The 13,239-nt window shown below is 39.5% G+C and overlaps 1 protein-coding gene across 11 annotated transcripts in view; it reads right to left on the bottom strand.

Annotated features, from left to right (window-relative positions):
• Nucleotides 1-13,239, bottom strand: part of SEC31A (SEC31 homolog A, COPII component) — a 92,935-nt gene that overhangs the window by 58,233 nt on the left and 21,463 nt on the right. For all 11 annotated transcript variants that reach the window (XM_077476153.1, XM_077476155.1, XM_077476154.1 and 8 more), the window contains exons 3-6: nt 8,406-8,529; nt 5,762-5,960; nt 4,570-4,665; nt 67-207 (exon numbers count right to left, since the gene is read on the bottom strand). In XM_077476153.1, coding sequence (XP_077332279.1) covers nt 67-207; nt 4,570-4,665; nt 5,762-5,960; nt 8,406-8,529 — 560 coding nt within the window. The remainder of the gene's footprint in view (nt 1-66; nt 208-4,569; nt 4,666-5,761; nt 5,961-8,405; nt 8,530-13,239) is intronic.

Genomic DNA, 13,239 nt, shown 5'->3' with positions numbered 1-13,239 from the left:
AAAAAAGTAAGAAAATCACAAAGGATCTAGGAAATAAAAAAATATATATGTGGATGGCAACTGTACCCTGTTGCTGTGGTCGCTGACTTTCAAAATCGGTTCATTTTTCCGGAGATCCCAGACAGTGGCTCGACCACTGGGGCTTGTAGAAGCGAGAATATGCTGAACTTGTCTGTTCCATGCAATACAACCTATGTCTTCTAGAGGCTACAAGAAATGACAGCGATTTAAATATAAACTTACTTTTGTATGAAATGCACATTTTCCAAGATGAAGGTCCTCTGAACCCAACAATAAATATCCTCTAACAAGGTTCATACAGTTGCTAGTCATAAAAACATTTTTAAATACTAGTGTTGTGAAGAGAATATACTAAAGAGCTGACTGATATGAATATTCAAATTATTGTGATTAGTATAATTAGTAGAAAATAACTAAGCTGCAACCATTCTAATGGTGTTCTGTGTGTTCGTGCATAAGTGATAAGTAACAAACATTATATATATATATATATATATATATATTATATATATATATATAATCTCGCTATAATCAACTTTCTACCATGACACAAATACAGTGGTGTGAAAAAGTGTTTGCCCCCTTCCTCATTTCCTGTTCCTTTGCATGTTTGTCACACTTAAGTGTTTCGGAACATCAAACCAATTTAAACAATAGTCAAGGACAACACAAGTAAACACAAAATGCAATTTGTAAATGAAGGTGTTTATTATTAAAGGTGAAAAAAAATCCAAACCATCATGGCCCTGTGTGAAAAAGTGATTGCCCCCCTTGTTAAAACATACTATAATTGTGGTTGTCCACACCTGAGTTCAATTTCTCTAGCCACACCCAGGCCTGATTATTGCCACACCTGTTCACAATCAAGGCATCACTTAAATAGGATCTGCTTGACACAGTAAGGTCCACCAGAAGATCCTTAAAAGCTACACATCATGCCGAGACCCAAAGAAATTCAGGAACAATTGAGAAAGAAAGTAATTGAGATCTATCAGTCTGGAAAGGGTTATAAAGCCATTTCCAAGGCTTTGGGAATCCAGCGAACCACAGTGAGAGCCATTATCCACAAATGGCGAAGACATGGAACAGTGGTGAACCTTCCCAGGAGTGGCCGGCTGCCCAAAATTACCCCAAGAGCGCAGCGACGACTCATCCAAGAGGTCACAAAAGACCCCACAACAACGTCCAAGGAACTGCAGGCCTCACTTGCCTCAGTTAAGGTCAGCGTTCATGCCTCCACCATCAGGAAAAGACTGGGCAAAAATGGCCTGCATGGCAGAGTTCCAAGGAGAAAACCACTGCTGAGCAAAAAGAACATCAAAGCTCGTCTCAATTTCTCCACAACACATCTTGATGATCCCTAAGACTTTTGGGACAACATTCTGTGGACCGATTAGACAAAAGTGGAACTCTTTGGAAGGTGTGTGTCCAAGTATATCTGGCGTAGAAGGAACACTGCATTTCATAAAAAGAACATTATACCAACAGTAAAATATGGTGGTGGTAGTGTGATGGTCTGGGGCTGTTTTGCGGCTTCAGGACCTGGAAGACTTGCCGTGATAAAAGGAACTATGAATTCTGCTGTCTACCAAGAGATCCTGAAGGAGAATGTCCGACCATCTGTTCGTGTACTCAAGCTGAAACGAACTTGGGTTCTGCAGCAGGACAATGATCCTAAACACACCAGCAAGTCCACCACCGAATGGCTGAAGAAAAACAAAATGAAGACTTTGGAGTGACCTAGCCAAAGTCCTGACCTGAATCCTATTGAGATGTTGTGGTATGACCTTAAAAAGGCCGTTCATGCTCGAAAACCCTCTAATGTAACTGAATTAGGACAATTCTGCAAAGATGAGTGGGCCAAAATTCCTCCAGGACGCTGTAAAAGCCTCATTGCACGTTATCGCAAACGCTTGGTTGCAGTTGTTGCTGCTAAGGGTGGCCCAACCAGTTATTAGGTTTAGGGGGCAATCACTTTTTCACACAGGGCCATGATGGTTTGGATTTTTTTTCACCTTTAATAATAAACACCGTCATTTACAAATTGCATTTTGTGTTTACTTGTGTTGTCCTTGACTATTGTTTAAATTGGTTTGATGTTCCGAAACACTTAAGTGTGACAAACATGCAAAGGAACAGGAAATGAGGAAGGGGGCAAACACTTTTTCACACCACTGTAAATATATATACGCACATATATATATATATATATATATATATATATATATATATTACATATATATATATATTTATTTTTTATTTTTTTATTTTTTTATTATAACCGTGATACTGATTATAAGTGATCGGGATTAATAACACTCTAAGTCCTTAGTGCAATATTGCAATAATCCAAAATAAATATTAAAGTGCTACAAAAAAAAACTCTATAATAAAAAAAATTATAATATTATAAAATGTCTTGTCTTCAAAACACTGAATATGGGGATAAAGCAACCCTAAAATGCACAAGATTAGCCACAAAAGCACATTAAATAACCTGTTAAAGAGAATAAAATAATAAGACCAAAAAACCAACAATAGCTCCCCGTTAATTTGCACAAGGGATCAGTCCTGCAAGACTGTCAGTTGATTAATGGTATTCAACTGATTTTGCTTGCTGTTCTTCTCGGTGTCACCTTTTATATGAATTCTCACATGAAAGAAAAGAGACACATCATTGCACAATGATACAAAACTTCAACCAAAGGGTCTGAACTATAAACCAAATCCACTCACATTTATGTAGTTAGCCAGCGCTTACTGCAAAACGGCCAGACATTTTTCAGAGATTTTATTCCTCACACCATATCTGCTGTGCTCACAAGCATGCACATTAGATGTCGTCACTGGCTCCTCCCGACACCTTGGATTTTGGCAATATTGCACTGAGCACTTAGAGCAGGAATATGCAATTAGCGGACCTCCAGCTGTTGCAAAACTATCAGGCCTCTGCCCCTGGATGTCATGCTTATGGCTGTCAAGAGTCTTGCTATGCCTCATGGGACTTGTAGTTCTGCAACAGCTGGAGGTCCGCTAATTGTATATCCCTGACTTAGAGGGTTATTAATCCCGATCACTTATAATCAGTATCACGTTGGTTATAAATACAAACTTAAAATTATAACAAGGCAAAACTCTTTAGTTTTGGATAGAGTACAACACCTGTCAATTTGTATTGCCATCTGTGTCCCCATTAGAGATAATCACCCTCTCTGTTTATCCTGTTTACCATTATCAATCAAAGTAAAAGAAAATCCCATATTTTGGGTCATCTCCAGAAAAGTAATAGAGGGGAAATCTTCCAACGGGGACACTAGTTCTGGTGGCCTGGTGGTCCCCAAGGGATTCCTTTAATGCAAGGATTTCCTCTCACTTCTGGTTTTGGCTACAGGACAGCAAGTGAAGGCAAATATCCCCAATGAGGCACAGATGACAAAAAAAAAATGAAGGAACAGGGGTTATAACCCTCCCTAAGGGCTCATGAAAACGGCAGCTCACAAAAAAGCTGCTTTTACAGGCATTTGAGCTTTTATTTCAGCTTGAAGCTTGTGCTTTTCTGTGCTCTTGTTGAGCCTCTTTAAGCACCTTTGAGCTTTATTGAGCATAATCATTTTTTTTCACAAACCCTCCTAGAAAGTATTTTCTGAACCACTATATAAACAAAACAAAAAGCTGGAACAAACGTTTTCACACATTTTCAAGCTTCTTTGAGCTCCTCTCAAAAAAACGTGAGTTTGGTTCGGGTTTTTTCTGCCTGTAGGAGCATATGCCTGTAAACACCTGAAAAAGTCAAAGTGTGTGGGGACACATTGGCTAACATGGAGGGGAGTTTCTAGGCAAAAAAGAAAAAGCATGCAGGAGCAGCTTCTTTGAGCTGCAGTGTGCATGATCCCTACCTCTATCCAAAATGAAAAAAAAAAAGTTTTGCTTATACTGTAGTTTTACTTTAAAGTACAACAATGAACAAAATACAAAATTTGACATGTAATTTAGGTTGTTAGCATGATTAACATGATGATCCTGCCAGCAGAACTGTTGCCGATACATGTCATTTGAAAGGGTGACATTGCTCTACCTGTGCTATAAAAAACACTGCAGAAAAGTCACCCTTGAGCCATTGTACCTGCTAGAGCTACAGCGGGACATAATAATGCATGCAGTGGGCATGGCTTAACGTGCTGTCACCCTTACCTGCAGATCCTCCAGGCAGTCAGTCAATTAGGAGCTCGCCATACCAAATTCCATCTGCTGACCTTATGATTGACCACAAGTCAGTGAACACCTCCCCAGTTCTTGAGGGCAAAGTTACTTCTGCAGGATCTTACGTGCCTCATGAAAATGTTTGCAAGCCCTCAAGAGTCGGACTCACCTTACAATACAGCATCTGGTAGTGAGGGTGTACAAGCAGGATTTCCAGTCCCTAACAATCTTTTGTGAACACAATGGACTCCATTGGTAGACAACAGTGAGCAAGTTGGGGGGGGGCATTTCAGCCTTCTGATGTACTTTATAAACCAAGAAGAAACAAAATCAGACAACATTGTTTACCTGGCTTTTAGCTCCTGGCGTCATAGGAACAGCAAAGTTATTCAAATCCCAAATGTAGATTTCAGACTCATTAGCACCCGATGCTACAAGGTTTGTCTATGGGGAGGGAAAAAAAAACTTGAATAGACAACCTACTAGTGCAGAAAAAGGAAGACCAGTAAAAGGTTTTGTTATTTGACTGAAAGGAGTAGATGTCATGAGTTATTTTTGACAATCCAATATAAGCTGCCTGTCTGCTGGCCATCATTTTCTAGATTTTCTGGATTTCCTGCATACATTGCAGCTTCTTCTCTGCTAATTATTTTCAATTTCTAAGGACTATATCAGATTGCATGGGTGTTCACACCCACATGAGCCAATTCCTGCACCATTTGACAGTTCACACTGCAATATGCAAACTAATCTGAGGGTATCATTAACATTCTATTGACACCCGCAGCAGTTTGCATAGGGCAGTGTGAAGTGCCTGCGTGTTCTGCGATACGAGAACTGGCACTGGGATCGTGCTGGTTCCTGCATCGCACTAGTGTGAACAGGCACTTACAAAGGACACCTTGATGTGCTATTGTAGCAGTATATTTGCAGACTACATAATGCAGACAAAGAAAGAAATATGCAAAAAAACAAACAAAAAAAAAAAAAAAACTCCTTTATTTTAAAAGATATAAACAGTTTAAAAGTAGAATTCCATGTTTCAGTGCACTTCAAATAGTTAATTTGGGCCAAGGTGGCCCAGACAAACTATTTCCATTACTAAACAGGATGGCCGCTGTGTGTGCTGTAATATAATATAATGTCATTAGCGGCATGCTGTAATCGGCACGGTGTTCCGCCAGCAGTATAGGTGACTTCCCCTTTGCTACTGGAATTAAAGAGGGAGTCAGACAGTGTGCTTCAGACGGCAGAGAAGCCCAACTCTCTTTAATTCTGGTAGCAGATGGGAAGTCGCACATACGGCAGAACGCAGCATCGCTTACTGTAGCTAATGCGACTATGGTATATTACAGCACACACAGTGGATGCATTGCTTAATAATGGATATAGTTCATTTGGGCACTGAAACTTGGAATTCTTTCAAATAAATGTCTATGTGATATTCTTACAATTTAAACAGATGCAAAAAAAAAAAGCAAATGCTCCACCCCCTCTGTTATAAATTACATGCAACAAAAAGCATATCTAAAGATCTAACCTGATACGGGTTTACGTCCAAAGCTCTGACTGGTCCTGTATGTTTATCTTGCTGTGCAATCACTACATCATTATCACCAGCCATAATTTGAGCTGGGTCGTAAAGAATTACATTTCCATTTTCTCCTCCAGCAATAATAACTCCTGAAATGCTACAATCTGATTTTATCCTGTGCGGTCCCCAAATTAGCTTATGATATCTGAAAGCATATAAAAAAATATATATATGTCATGAGGAAATCAATGGCACCAAGTGGTACAATAAAATGAAATATATCTGGATTATACAATAAAAAGAAATAATGGATAAAACATGGCCGAACTGTGTCAGTAACCACCCCAATAACAACAAAAAAAAAATATTAAAAAAACACATAAGAATTTTTTATAATGTTGCTGTTTCTGTGTCCTTTATTTATTAAAGCCTTCCTAAGAGATGAATTACCTGGTGATCTTGCCAGTCATTCATCCTTCTCAGTGGCAATATTGCACTGCTACCAAAGTGCGCATGCTCCCCTTCTTTTACCAAGTAAAGTGTCTAACGCATGGCTTACTAGTAATCCTCCTAGCTGCCTAGAGATGACAGTTTAGCATCTCCACTCTGTATGCCTTGGAAAGAGGTGGGGGGAGAGGCCTGAAAAAGCTGAAGTGATGTCACCAGTACATGTGACCCTCTGTGGCTTAGCCATACCCCCGACCAGAGCCATGATCAAGCTTTCAAACTGAGCTCAGAATTTTTCCTCCGGCCCGTGTACCTCCCCCTGACTTCTCCATCAAGATAATTAATATAACTAACAGTCCCTTCCCTAATGCCAGGGCACTAGGTGTAATCCTGGACTCTTACCTGTCCTTTCAGCCCCAAATCCAATTGCTTCCCAAATCTTGCAGACTTCACCTCCGTCACATCTTCAAAATATGCCTCTTTTTAACCATTGAAACCACAAAGCAACTTAGTCACTTCCTTGTTATCTCTCGCCTTGACTATTGTAACTCCCTCCTCACCTCTCCGCAAGCTATCCCCTCTTCAGTCTATCATGAATGCTGCTGCCAGACTCATCCAGCTTACCAACCATTCAAAGTCTGGCACCCCTCTCTGCCAATCCCTCCACTGGCTTCCCATTGCCCAACGAATAAAAGTCAAAACACCAACAACATACAAAGCCATTTACAACTCTGTCCTGAGCTATTAACCAATCTTGTCTCCAGATATCACCCAAACCATCCTCTCTGCTTCTCCCAAGACCTCCTGCTCTCTAGCTCCCTTGTCTCCTCCTCCCATGCCCGTCTACAGGACTTCTCCAGAGCCTCTCCCATCCTGTCGCATTCACTACCCCAATCCGTCCGTTTATCTCCTACCCTACTACGTTTAGGCAATGTGGAAAAAATGATCCGCACTACGGTTGTTGCTCTTAAAATTTCTTCATTTTATTGAAAAGCCACAGTGGACAAAACCCAGATTAAGTCAGTTGACGCGTTTCAGCCTATAAGGCCTTTTTCCACATTAATCTACTCAGCCAGCAACTGTGGATTGAGCACCTGGGAGCTCTCCTATCTATGTGTTGGATGGGTAGTAGCAGTGACTTTTCTGTTTATACTTTGTAATTTTAGGTAATCCCTGAAAACTCATCTCTTCAGTGAGGCCTATCCTGCCTTCAGCGAACAACAATCTTCTACTACCCTCATCAGTTCATCCCCTCGCAGTTACTACCTTTTGTTACACCAGCCCCTCCCTCTTAGACTTAGACTGTAAGCTCGGAGGAGCAGGGCCCGCCTAATCCTCATGTATTGAATTGTATTGTGTCCCTTTATATTGTACAATGCTGTGTAAACTGTTGGCACTATATAAATCTTGTATAATGACAATAATGATGATATAGGGGAACAAAAAAAAACAGCAAAAGACTAAAAAAAAAAAGTGTTTCCTCTGTTAACTTCTTGCCAATGATGTGCCCTATCCTTGAGACGTGGGCACACTATCTGGGTTTACAACCACTTAAAGTCCAGGGCTATTTTTTTTATTATTTCACAAGCTTGTTAAAATAACCAAGTTTTTTGAGCAAAACATAAAACATAGGGTTGCTTCCAAATGCATACCAGACATGTAACACACACTCATGAAACTGTTATTTAAAGCTACGGTGCCCAAAACAGTCCATAGGCAAAGTTTTAAATGTCCTTACAGGTTATCAATTTAGTGTTAACCGTGAATGTTTGGCATAGAATTAATGCTTGCACTGCAAAGACGATAATACTTAACATGTGTGGCACAATTACTGTTTTCATACACACCCCATGCAAGTGTTTGCATTTGCACATGTGACTGGCAGGACTGCTTTTGTTTTTTGTTTTTTATTATTATTTTTATTTCTTTTATTTAAAAAAATGGCCTAAAATGGCAGAAAAAGCACACACACAAGAAAAAAGTTTGAGCTTAGTACATTTTGACAGATCAACAGATACTTTTCTGTACATGCAGTATCTTTAAAAAGGACAAAACATGGGGAAAATGTACATGTAAAGATATAATGCAAATATGTATTTCACCTTTTAAAAAAAATAAAAATAAATAGTATTTACACCCTTTAAAACTCCTCAGAAAAATCTTCTATACAGTACTGTAAAAAAAAATAAAGTACATTTCATACCTGTGAGAAGATGTATATGTAGCGCATGATTTCATGTCCAGTGAAGAGTCAACCAAATCTAGTTCAAAAATCTCCAAGGAGGCATTTGTGCTAAAAGTGGCATCTAGCTGCTGAGCAGAAGTACCTGACAAGATAAGAAATAATTGTGACTGAGCTTACACTGTGCATTATCAATTTTGCCTTATTTAATTAAAATATAGAAGGTTTTTTGGTCAAAGGCCAGTATCAAAAAACTTCTGTATGGCACCAACATCCCTTATTTGTATATAGAGAACAAGAAATTGGAAGATTTGGGACTTTATGTTTTTTTTTTTTTTTAAGATAAATACATAAACCAAAATGATATAAAAATTATATTAAATGAACAATAAAAACAATGCATACAATACAACCATATCCACTTGTATATTGGTAATATTGATTCACTGTATCCACGTTCATATTTCTACATGTTTCGCCATATGGCTTATTATTATTAATATTTTGTTTTTATTTTTTCTGCCGTGATTGACACGTTTGTCTATACATTTAGTAGATGAAATCCACGTTTTTTTCCTGAAGAAGCCATATGGCGAAACATGTAGAAATATGAATGTGGATACAGTGAATCAATATTACCAATACACAAGTGGATATGGTTCTATTGTTTGCATTGTTTTTTATGATATTGTTCATTTAATAAAATTTGTAAATTTTTTTATATCATTTTGGTTTATGTATCCATCTTTTTTTAAAAAGCACCCATAAAGTCCCAAATCTCCCAATTTCTTGTTCGTTAATTAAAATGCAGGCATCTTTTTTATAACTTGATTTAGGTTAGGTTTGCAGACATGAGAAAAACAAAACAAAAACTTGGGTACATATTTATTGTTTTAAAATCAGCTTGTAGTAATAAAATTATGGATAAAACTGGACCACCATAAAACAAATCAGTGACTTGTAGCTAATCACTTAAGTTGGGTGGTTTAACTCATAATTAAATGTTTGTACTATGAAGCGTTTGCAGCCCATTCAAACGAATGGGCCACCTGTGTTGCTGCTGCAGAGTTCCCCTCACTTGTTATGTCATAAATAAATTGTCAGAAGGACAGGAAGCGAGGATAGATGGAACTCTATCCAAGAGGAGGAAAGTTTTGACCAAAAACCAAAACTTCAAACACTTTCTAGCCTCCTAAATAAAAAAAGTTTGGATCAGGAGCGTTAAATCCCTCTTAAAGGGTAAGTTCACTTTTTTAAAAATATTAAAGCGGCGTTCCACCCAAAAAAACTTCCGCTTTAAGTACTAGTGACCCCCTGACATGCCACATTTGGCATGTAATTTTTTTGGGGGAACGGTACCCAGTTTTGACAGGTGCCCAGCTCCCACTTCCTCCCCTGGTGCCACAAGGAAGTTCACCTCTCCCCCCTCCCTCCCTGCAATCTTCTGGGACACACCACAGGTCCCAGAAGATGGCCCGGCCATTCACAACACGCAGTGTTGTTAAGCCACAGCACGCATCGTTGTGAAGCCACAGTTACAATGCCAGCAGAGAGGAGGGGGAGAGGAGCTATTTTTTTTTAGTAGGAGCCTGTAAATCATTGCACCAGATGATGGCATGCAGGTCTCCTGCAGATCTGTCAGTGTATCGGTTTGCTTGTACTTCATACAAAGGAAGCAAATACATTCTGACAAGACTCTATTAACTCTCACAGCGCTGTGGTAGTTCATTGAAAACTACAAGCCGACAGCCGCAAAGGCCTTGTAGGTTTCCATTAACAGAGGACTGTAAATGATTGACACCGCCGGGTGGGGGTTACTCGGATGCATCTTTTTGGAATTGTTGCAGCAGACACAGGGGAGAAGAGCCCCGGTCTGCTGTCACAACAGGGATTTGGGGGGGGGACTTGGTGCATTCATAACATGTTATGAAAGGTTAACTTATCCTTTAAGTAAAGCCCTAAAAATAGCAGGCCCTGCAGTAAAGTCCCTGACTCTTAAAGCTTCCTAAAACTAAAGCATCTGACCTTTTACCCCACTAACTAAAACCTGCACCTCTTGAGCCCCCTGCACTACAGACTTTGAGCCCTAAAATGCTCCTAAACTAAATCCCCAAACCATAAACCTTAAAACAAAAGCACCCAACTTTTAACCAACTTAAGCCACTATAGGCATGCCCCCATCACAAACAGGTTTATACTTACCTGTTCTGTGCAATGGAATTTGCACAGAGCAGCCCTGAACCTCCTCTTCTCTGATCCTCCACTGGTGCTCCTGGTTCATCCTCTCTGGCGAGTGCCCTCATAGGAAGCCACTCCTACGGGGGCACTCGTGTGAACTTGCTCCCAAGCTTTGCTGTCTGAGTCTATAGACACAGAGGGCTCAGCCCCGCCCTCTGCTCTGCTCCAGTGCTCAGTGGGAGCCAATAGCTCTCAATCACTCAGCAAAGCCTGTGAAATCAGGAAGCAAGGAAAGAGCAGCTGCAGACGTGCACATATCTGGATTGAATGAGGGCTTGTTTGTAGGGAAGGAGGAACTAATACCTGAATATGTTTTACCTTAATTCAAGTAATGCATTAAGGTAAAAAAAACGTTTAGGATTTATAACCAATTTTCATGCTGCTAAACCTTAAAGCTTTAACACATTAACTGACAGACAATCATTGACCTACACAATAAACAAAATTGATTTATACAATATCAAAAGTCACGAATAATCAATCAAATTACTATACAGCAGATAACACAGTTTATAAGATGAGGCCTAGCAGAAACACATCCAGCACAAGAATAAAAAACAAATGAGTAGCCACTATCGTGACATAAGGAAGGGATGGTTTAGTGTAGTTCTTGCCCTAAAAAAGTATACCTTGTTGTGATGAACAGGCTTGTAATCTCTTGATGTTGATCTGCAGGCTGGAGGTCAAGACCCTTCAGCTTGCATATGAGCACTACATCAGAGCTGACACAGTAAGCGAAAGATCAGGAACCCTTTCGATTATTTCCTGATCATCAGTTGGAACATCAGCTGTGGATGGATCGCCAGTAGGCACACAAAGGGTTAGCTGCTGGCTCTCACAGGGGTGGACATTTATTAAACCTATACTAGGAGCGATGTCCTGTGCCAAGGATGCATTAATGAATGGCCACCCCTGTGAAAGCCAGCAGCTGACCCTTTGTGCTTCAACAGAATGCAGGCAAGTGCTAAATATATAAATAATACATTAATAAATTCAGAATCACCAAAACACCTTCCCCGTTGCATAAAAATGTTCAGCAAGTCACAATTACTGACACCATGTGATGCCAACATATCAGGGATAAGCAGACTGTAAGCAGGTAGATTGTCTTTTAAGACACTGACTGTCATAATAAACATTTCGACAAGGAAAATTTGCTGGTGCAAAGTATTTCTGATTCTGAATATCTAAAACTCTAAATGCAATATACAATATTTAGAAGAGATAGTTCAACTTTGAGGCCTGAGTCATTCTAGACAAGTGGACAGAAGCTCCATAGCAACATAACAGGGCGGGAAAGAAGGCTTTTTATGTCTACTTGCAGCTGAAAATGACTAATTTTCCCCCAATTAAATATTCCCATAGATTTAACTAAAGAAGCGCTCAAGACTAAACACACAGTGGCATATTTTAAAGCAGTGAATCTGACATTAAGGCCGCTTTCACACTTGTGTGACTTGTCCTGTGACCGCAAAGTCGCATGACAAGTCGCACCCCATGATTCCCAATGAGTACCGGTCATATCTGTGCGACTTCAAGTCACAGCAACTTCAAAAGTAGTCCCTGCACTACTTTGGCCCGACCTTGATGCGACTTGAGGTCTGTAGACCTCAAGATTCCACAGGCAATACTTCAAGTCGCGTCAAAGTCACGCGACTTTTAGGTCATACAAGTGTGAAAGGGGCCTAAATAAACACTCTCTGCAAGTAAATCTTCCAGGCTCATGTGTTTTATGTAGTATTTTATTAGGATGGTGTGGTTGATTAAAGTACAGTCATAATTTAGTTTTATTTGGTATTAATTTCTGTTATTGGTAATTTTATTAGTGTTGTGTCTTGTTAATGTATTTTTTTTTCTTCATCTTTGTTGAATGCAACTGTATTTTAGTAATTTCCCTTTGGGACTCATACAGGATTCTGAATCGGATTTATCACTAAAGTCACTTGAAGAACAAAAGGACCCATTACATGTCAACATAATCTTTGGCCATAGCAACACAGAACATTTGCTTTCATGTATGTATATATGTATGTATACCAGCATGTAGTTTCAGGCTCCAATAGCTCATGTACAATTGAACAAACATAAAAGTACAATTCTTATATTTGAATTAAAGTTTGACAGCCTCATTAATTTAGGAACACAAAAATGTGTAAAGCCTCACACACAATCGGACTATATACAAAGTTTCCTGTGGATTTCTGTACAAAGGGCGTAGACCCTGAACTTGTTAAGTATACACACGATCTGACTTTTCAGCCAACTTTCACCAAATCAAGTGGTTTTTCTGCTCTTTACTGCCACCTTTGGTCAACTTCTGTATTGTCGTCTGATCTTTTGCATTGGTTCTGAGCATGAGTGTTTGTAAAGTCCGATGGTTTTCTGTACACGCAATCAGACTTTGCTCCATCCAACTTATGTTGTTGAAAAGTTTGTCCATTCGCACACCCAACAAAAATTAGATGAAAACCGAAAAAGTTTGTCCGATGGAGCCTACACGCGGTCAAATGTTGCCTTAAAACAGCTAATTTGCATGTTTGTTGTCAAAAAAGTTCGATCGAGTGTACGGGCCTTAACTTAGATGGGAGGTTTAACACAGGAAACTGTAACAAAATCT

Source organism: Lithobates pipiens, unplaced genomic scaffold, assembly GCF_037356315.1.
Source record: "Lithobates pipiens isolate NorthernLeopardFrog02 unplaced genomic scaffold, aLitPip1_a1.2 Scaffold_13, whole genome shotgun sequence".
In the NCBI taxonomy this organism is placed as follows: Eukaryota; Metazoa; Chordata; class Amphibia; order Anura; family Ranidae; genus Lithobates; species Lithobates pipiens.
Note: the sequence above shows the minus strand (reverse complement) of the source record. Positions and strands in the feature narration are given on the sequence as shown.